This window comes from Balaenoptera physalus (assembly GCF_965194825.1).
Source record: "Balaenoptera physalus genome assembly, chromosome: 21".
Taxonomy (NCBI): domain Eukaryota; kingdom Metazoa; phylum Chordata; class Mammalia; order Artiodactyla; family Balaenopteridae; genus Balaenoptera; species Balaenoptera physalus.
Genome location: NC_138902.1, coordinates 26,808,377 through 26,833,030, shown reverse-complemented (window position 1 = coordinate 26,833,030; position 24,654 = coordinate 26,808,377). Strand labels below are relative to the sequence as shown.

The 24,654-nt window shown below is 37.7% G+C and overlaps 1 protein-coding gene across 9 annotated transcripts in view; it reads right to left on the bottom strand.

The window, feature by feature from the left end:
• Nucleotides 1–24,647, bottom strand: part of MICU3 (mitochondrial calcium uptake family member 3) — a 117,355-nt gene extending 92,708 nt beyond the window's left edge. For 4 of the 9 annotated variants that reach the window (XR_014258265.1, XR_014258266.1, XR_014258267.1 and 1 more), the window contains exon 1: nucleotides 24,211–24,647. Coding sequence is in view for 4 of the 9 variants with exons in the window: in XM_082444508.1 (XP_082300634.1) it covers nucleotides 24,211–24,600 (390 nt within the window). In the remaining 5 variants the exon portion in view is untranslated. The remainder of the gene's footprint in view (nucleotides 1–24,210) is intronic. The other 5 variants (XR_014258268.1, XM_082444510.1, XM_082444509.1 and 2 more) reach the window with 2 other exon arrangements.
• Between the last annotated feature and the right edge of the window lie 7 nt (nucleotides 24,648–24,654).

Below are 24,654 nucleotides of genomic sequence, written 5' to 3'. Positions count from 1 at the left end.
TGGTTTTGGAAGTCCTAGCCACAGCAGTCAATGAAGAAAAAGAAATAAAAGGAATCCAAATTAGAAAGGAAGAAGTAAAATTGTCACTGTTTGCAGATGATATGATACTATACATAGAAAATCCTATAGACACCAGCAGAAAACTACCAGAGCTCATCAATGAATTTGGAAAAGTTGCAGTATACAAAATTAATATACAGAAATCTGTTGCATTTCTATACACTAATAATGAAGTATCAGAAACAGAAATTAAGGAAACAATCCCATTTACCACCACATCAAAAAGAATAAAACACCTAGCAATAAACATACCTAAGGAGGCAAAAGATCTCTATTCTGAAAACCATAAGACTCTGATGAAAGAAATTGAAGACAACACAAACAGATGGAAAGATATACCATGTTCTTGGACTGGAAGAATCAATATTGTTAAAATGACTATACTATCCAAGGCAATCTACACATTCAATGCAATCCCTATCAAAATACCAATGGCATTTTTCAAAGAACTATAACAAATAATTTTAAAATTTGTATGGAAACACAAAAGAACCTGAACAGCCAAAGCAACCTTGAGAAAAAAGAACAGAGCTGGAGAATTCATGCTCCCTGACATCAGACTACACTACAAAGCTACAGTATTCAAAACAGTATGGTACTAGCACAAAAACAGACACATAGATCAATGGAACAGGACAGAGAGCCCAGAAATAAACCCATGCACTTAAGGTCAGTTAATCTACAACAAAGGAGGCAAGAATATACAATGGAGAAAAGACAGTCTCTTTAATAATTGGTACTGGGGAAACTCGACAGCTACCATAAAAGAATCAAATTAGAATATTCTCTAACACCATATACAAAAATAAACTCAAGATGGATTAAAGACCTAAATGTAAGACTGGATACTATAAAACTTCTAGAGGAAAACATAGGCAGAACACTCTCTGATATAAATTGTAGCAATATTTTTTTGGGTACCTCTCCTAAAGTAAAGGAAATAAAAGCAAAAATAAACAAATGGGACCTAATTAAACTTAAAGGCTTTTGCACAGCAAAGGAAACCACTGACAAAATGAAAAGACCACCTACTGAATGGGAGAAAATATTTGCAAATGACATGACCAAAGGGATTAATATCCAACATATATAAATAGCTCACACAACTCAACATCAAAAAAAATCAAACAACCCAAATAAAAAATGGGCGGAAGAATTGAATAGACAGTTTTCCAAAGAGGAAATGCAGATGGTCAACAGGCACATGAAAAAATGCTCAACATTGCTAAGCATCAGGGAAATGCAAATCAAAACCACAATGAGATATCACCTCACACTTGTCACAATGGCTATCATCAAAAAGAAAACATATAATAAATGTTGGCAAGAACGTAGAGAAAAGGGAATCCTCGTACACTGTTGGTAGGAATGTAAATTGGTGCAGCCACTGAGGAAAACAGTATGAAAGTTTCTTAAAAAACAAAAAATAGAATTACCATATGACCCAGCAATTCCACTCTTGGGTATATACCAAAAAAAAAAAACCCAAAAATAACCCCAAAAACCAAAAATACTAATTTGAAAGGATACATGCACCCCAATGCTCATAGCAGCATTATTTACAATTGCCAAGATATGGAAGCAACCTAAGTGTCCATCGACAGAGGAATGGATAAAGAAGATGTGGTATACACACATACACACACACACACACAGACACACACACACACACAATGGAATACTAGTCAGCCATAAAAAAGTATGAAGTTTTGCCACTTGCAGCAACATGGATGGACTTGGAGGGCATTATACTAAGTGAAATAAGTCAGACAAAGATAAATACTGTATGATATCACTTACATGTGGAATCCAAAAAATACAACAGACTAGTGAATATAACAAAAAAGAAGCAGTCTCACAGATGCAGAGAACAAACTAGTGGTTACCAGTGGGGAGAGAGAGGGGAGGGGCAACATAGAGGTTAGGAAGTGGGAGGTACAAACTATTGGGTGTAAGACAGGCTACGAGGATGTATTATACAACATGGGGAATAGAGCCAGTATTTTGCAATAACTGTAAATGGAGTGTAACCATTAAAAATTGTATAAAAAATTTTTAAAAATTTTTTCAAAATTGTCTTTTCATTTTACAGCTTCTAGGAAATTACATTTTACACTTTTTAGGAAATTATTTTATGGGAATTGCTTAACATTCTTTTCAAGTTTGCTAAAAATGTTTAGGGAATCTTCCTTCTAGTTCTAGAAAATGCTATCTTCTGTTTTACTGAGAAATTGCAAAACAGTCTACATTCTAGATCTTTAATCTCAGTTTTGTTACTTACAAAAATGGAACATATACATGTATATATACATGGAAATAAAAATTTTAAACACACCTGTAAAATAACATTCATAATTTAGTCATAAAAATAAGTAATGATCATTTTCAGGTAATTGTGGATCCTCTAAGTCATGCTGCCATAAGATAAGCGGCTTAAGAAATGGTAGAAATGATAAAACTTACATTTTTAAATTACATCTTCCCCCCCAAAATAAAAAATATTGTCTCAATGCAATTATTTTTTCTGGAATTTCCAAACTCAGACCTTTGCAACTAGTACTTAGCTGTTATTTCTTAAGGTAGTGAAACTAGGGCCTTCAGGCAACAGAGTACATCATTATCCTTCCCATGAATAACAGAAAGCAAAGGTTCACTGCCAAGGCACGGTCTCATGTTACTTCAGGTTAGCAATTCGAAAATTTACTTTGTGGTAAGGTCTGGTTTTCCCAGGGAGGCAAGATTAAATGCCAGATAAAGGATTCACTACTTGACAGTTAGAGAAACTGATGCCTACAAGCTGATAATACACTAAAGAGGTAACTTGAAACAATTATATCAATTATCTAAACACCATATAATGCATTACCTTTTAGCAGCTGAGAAACAGAGACAGGAGAATAAAGAATGGAAGAAGGAAAAATAAAACCATTTGTATTAAGCAAAATTATTTTGATTACTCATCCTTAGTAGTTTATTTTAAAAATATGTTTTTTAAATTAAATCAATACTATTTTTTTAAAGTAAAGAATGATTAAAACATGTATTTAATTTCATGTAGGAGGTTGAGCATTTGGTATTAGGCCCTACCTGATATTGGCAACTGTACCAACATTTTTATAAAACATTAAAGAGCAAATGACATTTGAATTTAGATCTTTATCTTTTCTGGGCAAGAATCATATGAGATGTGCATGAGATTCTATTCACATCTGTTTTTATTCTAGCTAAAAAGATGTTCATGGAAGTATTACACTTGGCTTTCTCATATGGCTTCAGGCTTATTTAAAAGCTTCTAAGAAGATAAAAGGGGTAACATTTTCTTTGCTTGTTGGGTGGTCAAAAGGTTAAACATCAAATTCTCAGTGTGGGAAAATCCCAAAGTCCTCTAGGTGAAACGTTTTGATGCTTAGTAAATGTGTCTATGTGGAAATATACACAGCTGAAGACCAGTCAATAAGCACTTCCCTGGCTGCAGTCAAATTGGAAAAAAAAAAAAAAGTAACTGACCACTTATTTTAAAGTCTCCACTTGTATTGTTATGTTAGCTTACAATATAGGGTTCTTTACAAGTTTACAAAGTACTTTCACATATATCATCTCATTATTTGATAGGACGGTAAGTGAAATTATCTCTAAGGAGGCAGTAATCACAGTGGTTTAATGTGTATATCTCACCTCTTCTGCCTATTCAAGGGCTCTGCTCCTGCAGTAACCTCCCTTGCCCTTCCTACCTCACTACTTTCCCCTTTTCCGCTGAGTCCTTCCCTTCAGCGCATGCACATTTCTCCCGTCCTGGAAGGCTTCCGGTCCCACTTCTCCACAGAGCCACCATCCCCCTCCCTACCACTTCTCTCCTGCTCTTCACAGCAGGGCTACTGGAAAGCTGCCAGCATTTCCTGTCTCTGGTTTCCTCTGCTTCAGCAGGTCTCCCCTCCGCCACTCCACCAACACTGCTTGTCAAGGTCACTGATGACCTCCGTGTTGCTAAATCCAGAGGTCAATTCTCAGTTTTCATCTTACAAAGTCTGACCCAGTTGATAACTCTCTTTTCCTTGAAATAATTCTTCGTGATGTCCAAGCCCACCCGGTCCTCATTTTCCTCCTATTCCCCTGGCAGTTCCTTCCTGGTACTTCTGTTGGTACTGCCCTACGGCCAGTCCTAGGGCCAATCCTTGGACCTCCTCTCTTTTTGAATCTATAATTACTCCCTTAATCATCTCATCTAGCCTTTACATACTATAAATATACTGACAAATCCAAAATTTCTATCTCCAGCCTTCTGCAATAATATAAATTCCATGAAGGCCGGAATTTTTGTTTTAAGTGGTACACTTCTGTTTCCAAAGTGCCTAGAAGAGTTTCTGGCTTGTAGCAAGCTCTCAAATATTTGCTAAATAAATTAATGAGTGAATGTGGATGTAAAACTTATTGTAACTGTTAATGATTCCCTTAAAAATTAAAGCATAATATTAAAAAAATCAATAATTGTCTGGTACTAACAGTGTAGCTGACCTCAGAAACTGCGGGGTGGGGAAGGCAATACAGTAAAACATGTTCAAGGATGCATCTTTTTTGGAATGGTAAATTTTCTGATACTGATTTATGTCCTCAAGTTTCAGATGTATATATTAAAATATATATATTTTGTTAAAGTTACATGTAACCACTTGAAGATTAGAAATAGGATGTATAACTTTCGAACCACTAGAGGAAGAGAAATGATAAGGAAAAAAGGACCAATCTAATGTCTGGTGATAAGGGAAAGAGATAACTCACACTCACATAATATAGCAAAAATGAATGCACACATGTCCATAATTACAATAAATATGATTGGGTTAGACTCCTTCATTAAAAATGAGCAAGTCTCATATTGTGTTTTTTAAAAAGCTATGAATGTTCCTTACAAGAGTCAAACATTACCCAGAATGTTTGAAAATACATGGAATTAAGAACCAAAAGCATTAAATGGGACAAAGAAAAATTCACCAAGAAGATATTACACACACAAACAAAATAGCTTAAAATAATAGAATGAAAAAACTGTTAAAAGAATGCAATTTAACTCACAATCATGGCTGAGATATCAACACTTCTCTACTAGAAATGGATAGGTCAAGTGGAAAAACTAAGTAAGAAAAAGTATCTGAGTAACAAAACAAAGAATGTGCTTATTAACCTTGATTTTAATAAACAGAGAATATATAAACTGACCATTTATTAGTCATCACTAAAACATCAATAAGATTAAAATGTTAAAGTTATAATACAGGTTTAATGAAATATTCATATAGTAGAGTATTATTCAGGAGTGAAAATAAATTAACTAGAAGTCATGTGTCAAAATTTCTTTTTTTTCTTTTTTCTTTAAAAAAAATATGGAACGCTTCACGAATTTGCGTGTCATCCTTGCGCAGGGGCCATGCTAATCTTCTCTGTATCGTTCCAATTTTAGTATATGTGCTGCCGAAGCGAGCACCAAAATGGATAAATTTCTTAAACATTATCTTAAAAATACAAATTATAAAAAGATAGGTACTGTTTATGTAAAAGTTTTTAAATTGCAAAATAAGTGTATATTATTCAGAGATACATCCATTTGTAATATAACTACGAAAACTTACATGGGAATGATAAAAATCAAACTTGGAACAGTGGTTACCTCTTTGGGGAAGAGAGGATTATGATGGGGGTAGGTATATATGTTGATAGTTTATTTTTTAAGCTGGTAGTACATACATAGCTATGCATTATAGTATTATTGTCTATTGTCTTTTTAAAAGTTGGATATAGTCCATTTTAAAAAACAAACTCCTTCAAGGCTTATTCCCTGCTGCATATGGAAAAATGCTAAAATTTAATAGCAAAAGACTGACAGAAAAAAGGCCACTTTGGAAAATTTAAGATACACCATTAAGTAAACAATTATTGGATTAAAAAAGAAATAAAAACTGGGATTACAAGCCTTTTGAAAATAAATGACACTTAGGAACTTACAAACAGCCACCTGTATAATTTGGTCAAAGCCATTACTGACACAGGAAAATTCATATCCTTACATGTATTTACTAAAGAACAATTAAGAATTTAAAATAAATGAACTATGTATTCAACTCAAGAAGCGAAAAAAGAGGATAAGATAAATTTGACAAAAACAGAAGGGAACAAACAATAAAGATAAAAGCAGAAATAAATAACAACCCCCTCAATAAAACGGTAAACACAAAAAAGTGGTATTTGAAAAGACTTAATAAAATAGACAAACCTCTATCAAGTCTGATTTTAAAAAAGAACTGAAAATGAAATAGACAACATTAAAAATAAATTATGGCATATCCATAGCTTGGAAGAGTATCCAAATATAAGACCAGAATAAGAGACCTATAATAAATATATTAATATCTCAGTATAATATCAGTTTAAAAGGCAAGAACAATATGTACAGTATGGTCACATTTGTGTTAAAAAGGAAATGATATATGTGTTTAAGTTTACAGGCCTGTAAAATATATTTTAAAAAGGACTGAGGTGAGAAAAATATTTGTGACCTATAAAGTAGGAACAGGATTTAATATTTTGACATATCCTAGAAATCAGTCAATAAAAAAATAAAAGTTGGCAAAGGATATTAATGGGCAATTCCTAGGAAACTATAAACAAACACAAAATTCTCTACCTCACTGGTAACCAGAAAAATGGAAATTATAATAATCATGATAAATCATTTTTCACACTCAAATTGGGAAAACAATTAAACTTAACAATATTAAGTGAAGGGGAACATTGGAAGCCCATTACTTATTGCTGGTAAAAGTATATCTTAGTGTAACCATTTTGAAGAACAATTTGACAGTGCCTATTAAAATATAATAGCTATGGACCCAGCAATTTAACATTTGCATCTACAAGGAACCCTGGATATTCACTGCAGCACTGCTTCTAACAGTGAAAAAAATAGAAACAATCAAAATTCCCATCAGCAGGACAATGGTTAAATAAATTATGGCACATCAATGGAGTAGTCTGTGGCCATTAAAAAGTTCATTCTTCAAAGACACATAAACATATATATGTGTACATATCGATACATACACATATATATACATACACACATATATACTCATATATGCATAGACAGAAAAAGTTGTGGAATGGTGTATTTTTTTTTTTGGTGTATTATTTTTAAAAAAGCAAACAGAACATATATTAACTCAATTTTACAAAAGAGTTAGCTTAGTCTAGAGGCTAGAGAGGACTTTGTCAGGACCACACAGACAGCAAATGAGTCTGGGACCAGAACTCAGGTGTTAGGACACCCAACCCAGTGTTCTTCCACGTTACACAACTTGGTACACTGAAATGAAAGTGCGTGGATTTTACAATCCTTCAGGCCTAGGTTCAAATGCCAGCTTCAACACTTCCTAATTAGGTAAACTTGGGAAAAAGAGATTTCTGAACTTTAGCATTTTCACTGTAAAATGGACAAATAAATACTAACTCCGTGAACCATAAACATTAAATGAAAACTAAATGAGCACACTTCCTTCTCCCCTGGTCAACAGAATCAGTTTATGAAGAGTATCCTCTCTATCAATCAGCAGGGTCCAGAAATAGTCGTTGGCACCTCAGCTCCACACATAGAATGTGGCAGCTCAGTACCTCTGTGTCACTATATGTTGGCAGTTCTCTAAATACGTCCATGGTGACAAAACTATTCCAATTGCCTGGCATTTCCTTGTGGCTCTCATCTGCCTCACACGCTACTCCCTTTCTCTCAATCTTCCTGACTCAGCTCCAAACACCTAGATTATACAATAGGTGGTATTCTATTTATTTCTTGAGAGTGATGGCTGACCCGTAATGACAAAACCTCTAGCTATGCACTGAGCCACTGTCTTCTAGGCCTGGCTACATAATCACTCCAAAATTGTTTTTCTAGATTACAACTGAAAGAAACAAACACAACATACCATTAATAGTTTGGACTATTTTTCCCTAAATAAATCACCGTGAACTTACATGCTGCTAAAACAAAGTATCATAGACTGGATGGCTTAAGTGACAGAATTTATTTTGTCACTGTTCTGGAAACTAGATGCTCAAGATCAAGGTGCCAGCATGGTCATGGTGCGAGCTCTCTTTCTGGGTTGTAGATTGCCACGTTCTTTCTATGTCCCCATATGGCCTTTCCTCAGTGTGTGGGCATAGAAAGAAAGAGAGGGCAAGCTGTCCGGCATCTCTTCTTGTAAGGACACTAATCCTATCAGATCAGGGTCCCACTCTTATGACCTCATTTAACCTTAATTACTTCCTTGGAGGCCCAATTTCCTAATACAGCCACACTGGGGGTTAGGGCTCCAGCATATGAATTTTGGGGAGACACAAAACATTCATTCCACAACACCAACCACAGAGCAACCCATCTGCCCTTTTTCTCTACTCACTTATACAGGCCTTAAAAATGTTCTTGTAGGTCATCCCCATCAAGTTGGCAATTTACTCTCTGGAAGGACTTGAATATTTGGAGATTTAACTGTGTCCCCTGTCTTTTGGATCGTTTATAAACAACCAAACAAAAAACATTAAATAAGATCACTGTCAGTCTCCTTGACCTACCTATACCCCAGTGGGGGGGTTTCCTGCTTGCTAGTCCCAACTTGAGATTCCCCACCCGCCAACTAGCCTTGGGCTGCTGCATCCCAGCTTGGGGTGGGGGGGGCGGTGTCTCCTGCAGGCCAGTTCCGGTCCATGGTTCCCTGTCTGCCAGCATTGGTCCAATGGCACCCCAGCAGGAGGCTTCCAGGTTGCCAGTCCCTGCTTCTGGTTCTCTATCCGCCAGCCTCAGCCCAGCAACTTGGAAAAGCTCTAGTGGTGAACACACCTCTTCCAACGAGGCCTGAATCGCAACCTAGGGAGGCCGCTGCCTTCCAACTTTGGTCCTTCCTTGGGCACTCTCTCTCAGCCCTAGGGTGTTCTTTTTAATTTTGATTCCTTCTTAGTAGCTAATCCCCTGTAAAGAGTTAATAATTCTTTATATTAAACCTTAACTGTTTCTGTTTCTGACTGGCCCCTGACTGATACAGGAGAGCCTGAAGATGAGTGTCACGGGGCATCCCAGTGCTGCCTCAAAACAAGCAGAAGAGAGGCACGCCAGAGCCAGAGCCAGAAGCCTCCTCTGCCTGCAGTGTCCCTGGCACAATCTCCCGGCAAAGAAGGAGCATTATTTGCAATTTCCAGCGGCAGCATCACAAGCAGGGCAAGGAAAGGTAGATCTGGAGCTGAGGCAATAATCTGACAAGTGGCACAGTAACTGCTGCTCTGCATACACAAAGTCCCTATTTAGCCACAAATTAAAAAAAAAAAAAAATAGCTAACACCTACAAGAACTTCCTATGTGCCTGGCATTTTTAAAGCCCTCTTAATAATCCTATAATGTAGGTACTATTACTATCCCTACTTTACAAATGAGGAAAACGAAGCACGTAAAATTATTTAGCTTTGGCAAGATTCCTCAGTGAAAGCGGAGATTCAAATCTAGGTATTCTGACTCTGCAGACCACACTCTTAACCATAACTCTGCTAACAACTGTTTCTATTGCTAAGATTGCTAAGTTTGAAAAAATGAAGAGAAACTCTATTGAAAGCCAATGTTCTTCAATACTGCTATTAAAAAAGACAGCATACTTAGTAAGTTTTAAATCTCTGAAAAAGACTAGAAACAAATATTTCCAAATGGTAAGAATTATTAATTCTGAGTAGTATATATGATTCTCTGTATCTTTTAATTTTGGCAAAAATAACTCTAAAAAGAGAGTATAATAGAAGCACTAACAAACGTATAAAAATTTAAAAGTAATGAATCAATTTTTCACTTGTAGAAATTAATATTGAAAAGGATAAATAAGTTTTAAAAATCATGGAATATTACTGAGTTTTGGCAGCTTATTCCCATCACACTGGCATTAAATTTTCTGGAAGAACTTACATGTCACTTGAACTTAACAGAAATGAAAGCCGAAAAGGCATTATCTGGGACAAAGTTTATAAAACTAATGTCTTAATTTATAAAATAGATTTAAAAACTAAGTTTGGAGAGGATTAAGGGATGGGAACAAAATTAAAGCAACTACTAATAATAACTCAATAAAGTATTAGAAAGAGTAAAGTGATTTTGAGATTAAAAAACTATATAGCTGAAATAGACCTTACAGATTCACATCAGTCATCCCTACTTATGACATTTCATAGAAGAATGTCCCTGCAAGGTGAAATGACTTAGTGATCATTATAGAGACAGACAGTGGCAGAGTCCTAAAACTCAACCCCTGTACACACCATATCTCATCTGAGAAATATTTTTAAAGGCATAATTAATATGTAGTCTTTAAATTAGCTGTAAAGTTTTTTTTTTAATTTATTTTTAACTTATTTTGTTTCTGGCTGCATTGGTTCTTCATTGCTGCGTGTGGGCTTTTTCTCTAGTTGCGGGGAGCAGGGGCTACTCTTTGTTGTGGTGCACAGACTTCTCATTGTGGTGGCTTCTCTTGTTGTGGAGCACGGGCTCTAGGCACGCGGGCTCGGTAGTTCTGGCTCGTGGGCTCTAGAGCTCAGGCTCAGTAGTGTGGTGCACGGGCTTAGTTGCTCCGCAACATGTGGGATCTTCCCAGACCAGGGCTCAAACTTGTGTCCCCTGCATTGGCAGGCGGATTCTTAACCACTGCGCCACCAGGGAGGCCCCAGCTGCAAAGTTTTTATATTTGGAAAGTATTGTTTGGCGATTCAGTTTCATCATCTAAGAGAAGGTCTGAAATAGTCCCATCCAGAAAGTTACCCAAAAAAGAAGAGAAAAATGCTCATGTCAAGGAAATAGAGTAAGTTCTTCACTGGCCCTAAATACAGAACTGTGCAGTGTTTATTTGCAGGAACCATATCAGGCTCATAAGTGTCCAGCAGATTACAAAGTACACATCTGGAAAATGGCTCTAGATCAGGTCCAAAGAGGCAGTGACTGTGGAGATTAAGGCCAGTGAATTTCCCCTACCACAAAGGAACTGTAAGGCTTGAGGCAGGAAGCAGATTCACCTTCAGGTTCATCAAGGCAGTTAAGATTTATTTTTGCAGACAGATTACTGAGGACTACCCAAGGACAGTATAAAATCTATGCATATAATGTTGTTATGTGTGATATACATACTTTTGATTAAAATTCTTGTTTAAACTTGGGAATTATCAGTTCTTATAATGAAAACTGAAAAGCTAAGGGTATGCTGTTTGAAGTAGTTGGTGGTAGAGAAATATATTATATTAATGCAGTAATTAATCTTCCTAGGCATGCAGCTAGAGTACATTTCCCAGTGTCTCTTGCACTTAGACGTAGCCATGTGACTCAGTTTAGGAAATGGAATGTGAATGGAAGTGATGTGTCACTTCCAGGCCTGGCCCATAAAACCTTCCCATATGTGTTCCCCCATGTCCCACCCACCCCACCCTACTTTTTGGCTAACTGGAATGTTGACACCTTGAAACCCACTTGTTGAAGATGGCAGAGTCACTATCAGTCTGGGTCCCTAAATGTCTACATGGAAGAGGACCACATGGAGGAGTCTTCCGATCAACCAATCACCCACCCAGAATTATTACATAAACAATATAAGATTTTATCGGGTTGATCCACTGAAATGTGAAGGTCCATTTGTCAATACAAACTAGTCTACTCTAATAACATCATATTTGAATATGATTCTGTATATTAAGTTGATTGTGGGTCTTGGAGACAATGTGAATGCCTTGACAAGAAGTAAGCAGGAAATGAAAGTATGTAATAGATAACTTCATCTGGTATTTCTTTCTGGAGAAGAGTACATTGCAGGGAAAAAATAATGCTCCAGGACTGTGATATATCCAAAAAATTAAGGAGAAGTTATCCAAGGATTTTTCCTGGCCAAGGGTAGAATGTTTCCTTTTTAAATAATCTCCCTTCATCTGTAGAACTTGGTCCTAAACATAATCCCAAGAGTTCAACATACTTGTGGAACTGAATGAATCTATCTCCTGTCTTTTATCAGTTACTTTTTTTTGTCACTGGTAATGATGAAGACTCTGTGCTCTTCTCTGCCACCAACTTCACTTTGACACTAATATTTGGCAAATACTTAAATTCTGAATCACTGATACTGATGGAGGCAGATATGCCCTGGTTATATCACATACTACCTTGCCAGTGGCAACTTGTAGGCATTCCTACTCACTTATTAAAGAGGACTTTGAAACATAAAATTCATGGTTTTCCTTGTCACCCCAAATCACGTCAGAGAGAACTTAGACATTCAAGCAAATGGCCCATCTAGTAACTTAGCCTCAAAGCTCTCTGGCTTCCCAATTTCAAAATTCAAGGACAAAATTCTATAAACACCCTACATCATCACCCAGAACTGCTCCGTCTCTGGGACTACTGGGTACTGCTAGAGAAAAAAAAATCACAGAGCCAATATCCATTTATGATCTCCAAACTCTTTTCTCTAGTCTCACAGCAAGATTCATTTTTCCTATGGAACTAGAAGTGAGGGTGAGATGAAAGCAAATTTAGTTGTGAGGAAGTAATAAATTGAGCAAATTTACTTCTGATAGATCATTTCCTCTGTAAAGAATGGAAGCCACTTGCTTGAGCCTGGGCAAAGGTAGGACATGCTGCAGGTGGAGATAGACACATCGTTTCTGAATAGCTGTTGTGGGATGGGAAATGGAGTATCAGGGACATGTAAAAGGACTGTTATCTATGTCTCCTTGTACACCTTTCAGTTTGTCAAGGGTTTACACCTAGATAGAATTTCTGAGTTACAGGCATGTGAATCTTCAACTTAACACATAATGGCAATCTATTTTCCAAAGATCTGTACCCCTACTAGCAGAGCATGCGGATTTTTATTGCTCCACATCAACGCCCACAGTTATTGTCACTATTTTTAATCTTATCAATCTAATTAAGAAACAGTGTTTGACTGTAGTTATATTTCCCTATTGTTAGTGATGTTGAGCATCTTTTCATGTGTTTACTGGTCTTTTGAATATCTTTCTCTTGAATTGCCTGTTCAAACCCTTTGTCCATTTTTCTATTGTGTTGTTTTTCTTACTAATTTGTAGATCGTCACTATATATTCTGGATGCTTATTCCTTGCGAGTGCTATGTATTCTAAGTATCTTCTTCCATTCCAAGACTTCTTTGTATTCTAGTAGATATTTTTGTTTTAATGAAGTGAAAGGTAGCAGTATTTTCCATTGTGCTTTTTGCCTTCTTTTGAAAATCCTCCTCCTCCTAGGATCAAAATTTTATTTTCACATATATTCTTCTAAATATCATAAAGTTTTACTTATCACATTTAGGACTCTAATCCACCTGGATTATTATGGCATGGGGTAGGCATCTAATTTTATTTTTGTTTCCCGCATAGAACACTTAAACTCCAATCAAGCCCTACTGTCTTGCATATCACTGTTGTCCAATATTTGAGATCCACCTTGGTTTAACTCCTTTCAAAATGATAATAATTATCATCATAATATGTAGTCAATGTTTAAGACTTACCCCATTTTTACCAATTTCTTTATTCACCGTTACTTCTTGAATTTCACCTTTTTTTCATGTTCATTTCTTCCTAATATTCACTCTTTAATAGGTCCTTCAATGATGATCAGAGACTGGTAAACTCTCTGTTTTAAGAAATGATTTTATTTTATCCTCATTCCTAAACAATAATTTACCTAGGTAAAAAAATCTAAGTTGGCAATTATTTTCTCTTAGCTCTTTGAAGACATTGTCTACTATCTTCTGGCTTCCATCTGTTGTCACAAATTAGTCTTCAACAGGCCAACTGCCATTCCTTTGTAGGAAACTGGCCCTGTTTTCCCTTTATCTTTGATTTTACAGTTTCACTATAATGTGACTAAATATAGATTTATTTTTATTTATCCTGCTCAGGACTGTTTATGCTTCCTAAACCTTAGGATTAATGTTTTTGTTCCTTTCTGAGAACTGCTCAGTTATCTTCTCTTAGAATACTGCCTCTCATTCTCTCTATTCTCCTAGTCTGTAACCCCTAATTGATGAATTTTAGACCCTTTCAGTCTATTTCGCACGTCTCTTAAACACTCCTTAGTATTTGCCATTTCTTTAAAAGTGTGTACATTCTGTGTAGTTCCTCCAAATTATCTTCCAGATTACTAACTGCCTCTTTCAGTTACATTTTATATGTTGCCTAATCTATCCAACCTCAAAGACTATACTTTACATTTCTAGAAGTTCTATTTGATTCTTTATTATAATCCACCTATTCTTTTTCATACTGATTTTTCATTATGTCTTTAATCATTTTGAAAATACTTAATTTATAGACTCAACCAAATTATCCTATTATTAAATCATCAGGAGTCTAATCACTCAGTTTGCTGACTCTCTTTCATAGAACTTAATATACTTTGTACTTTGGATTATGAGCTTATCCTCTTGGAGACCTTCTCTGTAGGAATTACATGTGGCCAGTGTTCAGAGCATTTCCCTCCAAAGAAGTTTTGCATTTCTTTCTGCCAGCTGCAACAGCTTTTTCTTCTGCATGGGTAATAGAAGTTCTAACTCTAAACCCATTTGAGGTAGTGTGGGACCATTTTTATACATTCTCGGGAGAGTCCTTTTTTCCACTTAGAGCCCATGCAGACACCGTCAGGCCTCCCTGTCATCAGCTTGTACTGGCGGGACCAGGGATGGTTTTCTTCTAGTCCGTTCTGTTGATAAGGGCTCTGGCTTTAGGGAGGTGGTGCCTCAGCTCCAATGTCCCAAGGTCTTGTCCCCACACAGGCATTAAAATCCACACCCCTAGAATTCCATGAGTAATGACTCACTGCTCCCCCACTTAAGCCACAGGTCACACTGTTCTAGTTATCAGCTTCCTCTTTATTCCTGCAGCGGGCAATTTCCTTTAATTTCTTAAAAGCCTGGTATGGCATGTAAAAAAGATGTTTCAAATATTTTTAGGACAGATTATGCAGCATGTTGTATGGATAAAACCAGAAGTCTAAACCATTTATTTTATTAAATGAGCATCCCATAATTTATTTACGAGCATTTTCATTTCACTTAAAAGCCATTCTCCCAACACAATATACTTCACAACTAACAAAGACCGACATATACCTATTGTTCATTCTCTAGTTTTTCCTTAGAAAGAGAACTCTGATGTTTAGCTAGGCCCAATAGCACACAGAACAAGGTCACATTCTTCAAGCTCTGTTGCAGTTAGATAGGGCCGTTTGACTAAGTTTTGGCCAGTAAATGTAAATAAAAGTGTTTTTTGAGACTTCCTGGAAAGTCAGCTTAAAGGTTGCTGACTCAGCCATACAGGGCACAGGTGAGTAAAGGCAAAGTCATCATTTTGACTTATTTCTCCTGACCCCAAGCCAACTGCTCCTCATTGCACTTTGCTTTTACTTATTTCAGCCTGTGCTATTTCCATAATCACTGTAATCCCTTTGTTTAAAGCTGTTGTAGAGGGCAATGATAAGCAGCAATGGGCAGAGATCACTGTAGAGGGAGGACATGAGGGAAAGGCAAGGGAGGAAGATCTGTATTTTCCCACACAGAAGCTAAACACTATGTGAAGATCAAATTGCTTTGGACTAGGATGTGGTGCTGTGAGTGACTCAGTAGTTAACACCACAGCGTCTCCAGCAATTTTTCTAAGTTAGCTAACTGACCCATTTGTTCTCCAATACCTTGTTTTTCCAAAGGAATTAAACTTCCCAGGGAGCCACTGTACTTGCCTACAATTAAGAAAGCACAGTGGCAGACACTGGAATTATATAGTACATTTAAGAATGCTACTTTCTCTGTAAGATTCTAAGAGAATCGGAGTAAAGTCCTGAATAAAACATATCACCAAAATACGGAAAAGACGTGTTTCTAGAACTTCTCTATCAGCCTTTAATCAAACAATACACGCCTACAACCTGAGTAACTTCTGCCCTTATAAATCTGACACTTAGATAATCCCACTCTGGTTCACTTTTCCATATGCTCCCAGTTTTCACTATTCTACTGAAGATCAATGTTCAACCTGATCTATGGCTTTAGCCATGTTCCAAATTCTGTTAGATGAGGGGTGTGGGTAGACGACCAAAGACACCAAGTGCTATTCTCCTATAATTTGCCAGCAAATGGCAGGAACCTTGAGAAGTTTGCCTCCTTGCCTACAGTTTTATAAAAAATTTTAAATAACTACTATAATGATTCAGGATAAGTTTTAGATTTAATTATTTGGTGATGTATAGGTGTAATATTTTTGATAACTAAATATTTAGTTCACAATAGCACTTTTGTACTTTTGAGTAATAAAATTTAGAATATTAGATCAAAGTATGAAATACAGACTTTTAACATTGCTCCCCAAATAGGATGTCTTGACTTTGATTAAGTCTGTGTTATAAAAGACTTGAATCAACACTCCAACCTGACTTTTACGGTGATCAGGTAATCACTGGGGCTAGCAGATCAGAGGAGAGCATGACAGGCATATGTGATAGCACAGCTGCACAGTACTAGACCAAAGGGTTACTAAGACTGTATTCTTTACTAGAAGGACATAAAATCCTGATGTGACACATTTATTTGGATAGCAAGCAGTCTGGAGGAAGCCACAGGACAACAAAGATCGAATGCAGAAAGGAGGTAAAGTTCGAGTCACACTGATCTCCTATCACCACAAACCCTAGTCCAAAAGCTTTCTATTACTGTCCTTAGGACTCCATCATGAGCTTGATGACAGTAATGTCTCAAAACCTTTCTTAATCTCCTGGGGACAAGAGTGAATGTGTTTGTATGTATATGGAGAATTACAAACCACATTCCACCTTAGATCAGTAAGAATAAAGTTAAAATGGTTGGAAGAAGTTTAGATGATTCTATCTGAATAGAACCAATTTCAACAGGTTGGAGCTAGCTTAAATTGGACCTAACCTATAAGAGCCTTTCTAACCTGCTGTGGGCTGGTTAGGAAGTGTTCACTCTGAATTGCTGCAAGCAATTTGAACAATTCATTCTATTCCTTCCAGGGAAATGGAAAACCCAAATCTCTCACCTAGTCGATACTTACAGTGTCAACTGGATAGATATCATCCTTATCAGAAATCAGGAAAAAAATAGAATTATTTGAAATTCCTTTATATACACTTTCTGTATTCTAAATTCCAGAGATGGAGTTGAGTATTAAAATTGTTAAAAGGCAAACTAGTGAATGGGAAAAAAAAACCCAGATGGATTCTACTTTTCCAATTTGGAAAAATAATTCTGTAATGAGCAAACACTATGCCAGTCAATTAAATGATACAGCACTAAAGTTCCATATTTTTCTTAGCTTATATAATCTAGTAATATATCAAAGGATAAAGGAGTAAAGGGTTACTTAAAGAGGAAGATGAAAAAAACAACAGGTCTAGAAAATCCTACTTAGTATACAAATGACTAGGTGTTTTCTTTAATGCTACATAATGCCATAAATAAAACTTGTTCAATTTTTTAAAACAAATTTTTCTCTATCACGGGTGTGTTTACACTACACAGAATAAAGTTACTCAAATTCTCAGTGTTTGGCACATACTTACAGGAAATCAGAATTAGTATTAGTGAGAATTAGTACTGTCCAGTTTAAACTTGCCCATCAAGTTTAAACAAAAAGAATAAAATTTGGAGTGTACTATAAGTTAGGTATATTTCCTATGTAAGTTAAATATTACATCATGGGTAAAAATGTACTAATTAAATCATATTACTAACATTTATACATCTCAAAAAAAGAGATAACATAAACAAGAATTAGAACAGCAAAAGTTGTGACCACGTAAAAATATTCATCGAAAAACTTCTACATTTCATGAGCAAGTTAAAATCTCATTTTATCATTTAAAAACTCACATTTAAACTTGCAAATACTAAACATGAGCAAATTAAAAGGTTTCATGGTTTTCTAGTTTTTTTTTAAGTGGCTATGTCAATCCTCTACTCTCCCCCAAATCTCTGTCATGGTGACTCCACAAATTTCTACTATTTTGCTCCCAGAAGATGACATCATCTTCTGTTTCACAGAAAATAAAAGCCATCAGGCATGAACCCCTTCGACTGCTTCCCACTAAACATATATGCTCTCTGCCTCCTCCTAGCCCTTCCTCCTGTCACACCGGAAATGGCATCTCCTATTATCCAAGATTAAACTCTTCCCTGTGCTTTAACTTTCAACTCCCATCTCCACCTTGGTCCTTGGCAAATCAATCATCCTCTATTTCCTTTGGGTTTAGTGTTCCTCTTCTTTCCATCAGCAATTAAATTATATTCAAGGGTCTTTCATTAAGAAAAAAATCAATTCTACAATAAAATATGTCCCTTGAGCTACTGCCCTCTTTTTCTCTTGATGGCCGAATTCATGAAAGGGTTGTCAGCACTTACTTCACCTTGTCCACCTCAGCTTTTCTTTACCTTTACTCTCAACTTAGCCAACTATAATCCGATTTTCACCTTCAAGATCTCACCGAGATCACCCATGACCTCCTTGTTGCTAAAACCGTCGAACACTTTCCATTTCTCGTCTTAGCTGACCTCCTCTGGTACCGATCACTCTAACTGAATACTTCTTATTTGAAGTGCAGTCTTTTGTTGGCTTCCACAACTCTCCTGGCTTTCTTTATTCTGTCTGGATCTCGGCTTTTTGCAGAGTTCCATTTCTCTGTCAGTCCTTTAAAACGCTGATGCTCACCAGGGCTCTCGCCTTAAGTGCTTTTCTCTTGTTCTACATATTCTGAACAACATCATCCATTCTTACGACTTTTAACACTTGATGATTCCCAAATCTGTATGTATAATACAGATTTCTCTCCTGAGCTTCTGACCTATGTATCCAGCTGGAAACTTCCCTTCAGCTGTCCAAAGATACCTTGATCCACTGTGCAAGTTAAAAACTCATCATCCATGTCCACTACCCCTAACCTGTTTGTTTGTTTGTTTGTTTTTCCTGAAGACCTGGTCTCAGTGAAATACTGCACAACCCACCCAAGTCACCCAAGACAAAAACCTGAATATCATCCTAGACTCTTCCATCTCTCTCATCCCTAAAATCCAATCAACTACCAATCCTGTTGATCCTACCTCCAGAATCTCTCTCCAATCCAGCAACTTCCAAGTGCTTCACTGCCATTTTCCTAGTAAAGCCATAACTATCTCTTGTCTAAAGAAATATTATTGTTAAAAGCTGCTTGGGGGGGCTTCCCTGGTGGCGCAGTGGTTGAGAGTCTGCCTGCCAATGCAGGGGATACGGGTTCGAGCCCTGGTCTGGGAAGATCCCACATGCCGCAGAGCAACTAGGCCCGTGAGCCACAACTACTGAGCCTGCGCGTCTGGAGCCTGTGCTCCGCAACGAGAGGCCGCGACAGTGAGAGGCCCGTGCACCGCGATGAAGAGTGGCCTCCGCTTGCCACAACTAGAGAAAGCCCTCGCACAGAAACGAAGACCCAACACAGCCATAAATAAATTAAAAAAAAAAAAAAAAAAAAACTGCTTGACGTGGGAATTCCCTGGTGGTTCAGTGGTTAGGACTCCATGCTCTCACTGCGGAGGGCCTGGGTTCAATCCCTGGTCGGGGAACTAAGATCCCACAAGCCGCATAGCGTGGCAAAAAACAAAACAAAACAAAACAAACTGCCTGACATGTATTTTTTTAATTAAAGAATATGGAGAACCATACTCGCTAACATTCTCACCTAAGAGGCAACAACATCTTACCTGGCTACCCTGTGACAAATAAATCTACCAGATTCTACCAGGAAACCAAAAGAGGGGGTCACCTAATTTAGCTTCCTATACAACAAGGTTATTCTACACAGAATTAACCTGTCTCCCATTTCACATCTGTGTGACTTCCCTCATAAGACTCTTCTACATTTACACATCTGGCAAATTCTTCAATATTCTAGGAAAGAATGAGCATTACCTCAAGTCTCAAAACGTGCTGCCTTAAAAAGAGGTTAGAAAAGGTATACAGTGAAAGAAACTTAACAATGCATAATTATTGGCAATTATTATAGAAATATACAAAAGAGATGAAAAGTATTGCTCTCTTTTCCACTTGAGAGTAAAACTAAACTGATTAAAGCTTCTTAAGATGATCAAACCATAAAATAGATCATGCGTTACATAAAATACGTAAAATACTTGATTAAAGTATGTTAATCAATCTAGTAGATTTTAAAATTTTTGAACCTGAACCAGAAAGGCAGTTCTAGAACCCAAATTTTCTCTCTAATAAAAATAATGCTTTAAGGTTAAAACTGTAGGGTTGGAAACAGAATCTTGTCAACATCTCTCTATAACATTAATAAAGTTCAAGGCCACATTTACTGAAAAAATTTTGGCAAGCCAAACTTGCACAATTAAAATAAATACAATGTCACATGATTTGGTCTCCCGAAGCCTGGAATTTTGACCTTGACTGATGTCTTCCCATTTCTAATGCTATAAATAACTACTTTAGCTGAACAAAATATGAAACTATTAACTCTCACAGAATGTGGTTGTGTCTTTTCAATGTGTATGTCCCATGTAAATATTTAGCATGGGCTTATTCATTCGACAAGTATTTATCGTGTGCCTACCAGGGCTAGGCCCCATAGCAGGCAATGAAGACATAAAGGTGATCAAGACAAACACAATGCCACTCCTTAAAAGACTAAGAAGACAATTAACAAATAATTGCAAAAAGTCATCATCTGGGACTACAGGATAAGCAGGGGTATTTTAACAAATCTATAGCGTCAGGGAAGGCCTTCTGGAGGAAGTTCAGAGGCAGTGCCTTTAAAACAAAAATCTTCAAGGCTACGGTAACAGAACTGCATGTCTGTAGGTTACTGCTGTTCATTCCCATCACTTATGTTATTCTCACAACACGTACAGGTTAATTTATATGCTAGGTTTATGTTCAGTATAAAATGCAGCTTAGAAGAGGCTTTATAAATCAAAGGTTCTTAGCTATAGTTTGAAACATCAAAAGGAATCACTTCTACCACTTCAGGGAAATCAAATAAGCATAATAAATGAGGAGGCAACACAGGTTTAAAATATTTCTGACAAATGGCAGATTGACCTCATGAGTCTCTTTGAACCCCTTCCGCCCTTAACCACATTAAAATCCCAGTAAATGAATCTTTCAAAAGGTGTAAACATACAAGAACTAAAAAAGAAAAAAGGAGAGGAGACTAAAACACTCAAGAGAATTCATTAAATTTTTATAAAATTGAAGAGCTGGAGAAGTGATAATTGACCTAGGGGAGCAGACGTGCTACCTGGGTACTGTGGAGGAGGAGACCAAATGGAAGTTAGCTGATTTTCAGTGCAGACCTCCAAAAAGATAAGACCCAGGGAACACAAGTTACTGTGGAGGGAGAGTAAGTGGTGGGGATGAGAAGAGAGGATTGGAGAACAATATGTAAGTTCATCACTGGACACTCCCCCAGCATACATGCTCTCACACATATGTGCACTTGTGCCTGAACCCAGAAGATTCCTGTTCCTCCCACCTCACCTATTCTTTGAAGAAGTGCAATGACACCAGAGAAAAAGACTTATAAAATACTGACATTTGGATGCCACTCTAATGAAAAGCCCAGGTTGGCAAATGAAAAATCATGCCCATGTACAAAGAGCTTCTGAGTGGCTCTCAAATCCAGATAGGTAACAACCATAGATAAGTGAGGAAAACCTCCAAAATGAAAGTGAGAGCTTAGAAAATCAAACAGGAATTAAAAAAAAAAAAAAAACCTGGAAGAAACCACACAATACATGGAGTAGAAGACAATTTTTAAAAACCCTATAATTAATACCCTTATAATAAAAAGAGAAATTTAGCAGCCATAAAACAAAATACAATGAACACATGAACATCAGAGAACACAAAAATAGTTCTTTGAATTAAAAACTTAGAATAGCTGAAATAAAATATTTAATAGGAAGGGTGGAAGATAAAGTCAAGGATATGTCTCATAAAAACTAACAAAAAGATTAAAAAGTTAGAATTTAAGAAAGATTAAAATTTGAATTAAATTAGGATCTGTCAGGAGGTGTAACTTCAGACTAATAGAGATTCCAAAAAAAGAAAATAGAGAAGAAACTGTCCAAGAAATAATACAAGAAAAGTATAGAGAACTTTCAGATGTGAATTTCCATATTGAAAGGACCCTCAAGTATAAGGCACAATAAATGAAAAAATGCCCACACTAACGCTCATTATTGTGAAGTTTTCAAACACCAGGGATAAAAAGAAGATTATAAAAGTTTTCCGGGGGGGGAAAAGGTAAAATACAAAAAGGAATAATGATCAGGATGTACTACTGGAGACTTGGCAAGGGTAAGACATGATTTCAGTACTATTTGACTTTTAAAACAATGTACAGCAATTTTTATAAATACCAAGCAATAATAATGTAAGTAAATAAATAATAGACAATAAATAGGTAAACAAATGAATAAAATAAAAATAAAACCAATTTACTGAATGCTCACTACCTGCTAGGGGTGCCATTCAAACTCCTTTGAATATATTAACTCATTTAACTCTCATAACTCTATGAGGAAGACACTATTAACCTCATTTACAGATGAGGAAACAGGCATTGAGAGATTAGGTAATGATACATCTAGGAAGTGGTAGAGCCGGAGTCCTAGCTTTCTGAGCGTGGTCTTTCAAAAACTGCATGATACTGTCTCTCAACTTTAAAAGTAAAATTAATTTTCAAAAAGAAGAAAATACCATTTGAACATTCACTACCATCCTAATCTGTTCCCAGATAACTATGGTTGATTAAAAGTTCTGACTTGGGTCAATCAGGTCACAAGCTTAATATGTGTGTGTGTGTGGGGGGGGGGGGGTGGTTGGGGGATGAAGGTTGAGGGTATTTGCTAGTATTTTAAGTATTCATTGTATAAAAATACTTTATGCTATGTATGTGTGATTTGCTGCTAGAAGGTCGATAAAATAGATTCCCTGCCCTAAATACAACAACAATCTCCAAAATAACTGATGCACTTACAGCAGATCACCATTGCGTATTTGGGCAAAGAATAAAGGGTATATAAATTTCATTAAAGTTAGAAACAGAATAGCTGCCTCTTTTCCAAAGTACTGTCATCTAGGCCCCTCACACTCTTCTTGTCTTGCAAGAAAAATTTCCCTAGATGATTTCCTAGTCATACATGACTATTAAATATACTGATAAGACAAAAACTTCATGCCCCTTCACTCACTCTTGCCTTACACTCACCTTTACCTTATATTATCAACTACATAATGAGACTTGAACATTGTCATCTGAAGTTCCTCTGCAGGAGTTAGCTTCATTCAGTTCCCTACTTTCCATCGTCTCACTTACTGTCCCTACTTAAGAATATCTGGCTTTAGTGGGGGGAAAAATTAGAGAAATAAACTCTTTTGGAATGATTTTTTTTTCTTTTCTAATCTGGTGACATCTTCATTCATTCTTTCTGACCTATGATAAGGAGGCTACACAGTTTTGGCATTTCCTTTCTTGGGACTAATAAACTTCCATACAATAATGTCGAGGCTTCTGGGACCTCAGACCCTCCTTCGGTGCGCTCCTACTGCACTGGACCTCCTCCGTCATTTGCTGTTGCATGGCCCTGCCTGGGAGTCCTTTCTCTCACATATGCGGCCCTCCACTTTCTGCCTGTCATGCCTTTGACTTCTTCTGCGTCGCTTTTTGGTGTTATTTTGTCGTGGGTTTGGGTTTTGGTAGATAGGTGATGGCTGCAGCAACCTTTAAGATCCTGATGTGATGCATCAAGACGTGTGATGCATCATGTACGTCTTCCCAACACCTGGGTGAACAGACCTGGGGCTGCCTGGCCTATTAGATTTCGGTCTCGCTCACAGGACGTCCCGATCTGTAGCCGCAGAGTCACACTGCGACAACCCCCAACGTCCGGTCTCGCGCGCGCCCTGCACGGCTGTCACACCGTGCCTCCCAGCGCTCAGGTGTAGCACCTGGCGGTCCTAACCCCGAGAGTCACCTGCGGGCCGGCCGGGCGCGCGCAGGTGCTCACGCACATACCGTCTCCTTGGCAGCGGCGACCGGGATGGGAAGCAGCCCCCGGCCGCGGGGCGGTTCCTCCGGCTCTGCGGCCGCGCTCTTGGAGGGGAGCCAGGGGGCCGGCGCCCGCGCGGAGTCGGCCCTGGGGTCCCCATACAGCTGGTAGCACACCAGGCCGACCAGACCCCCGCCGGCCGCGGCCGCGATGCTCAGCTCCCCCCAGCGCCGCCGCCGCCTCCAAGCCGCCTCAGCCACAGCCCCCTCCTCCTCCTCCCGGCAGAAGAAGGGCCGGCCGGGAGGGCCCGGGGCCATGCCCGCAGGCCGCCCGCATGGCCCAGGGAAAGGATGGTGAGGCGAGGGCGGAGGCGGGAGCCGAGGCAGCGGCCGCAGAAGCCTCCGCAGCGCAGCCATAGCGGGAGCTGCCCGCACCGGAGCTAGGAGGGGGCGGACGAGGCGGTGGAGGGG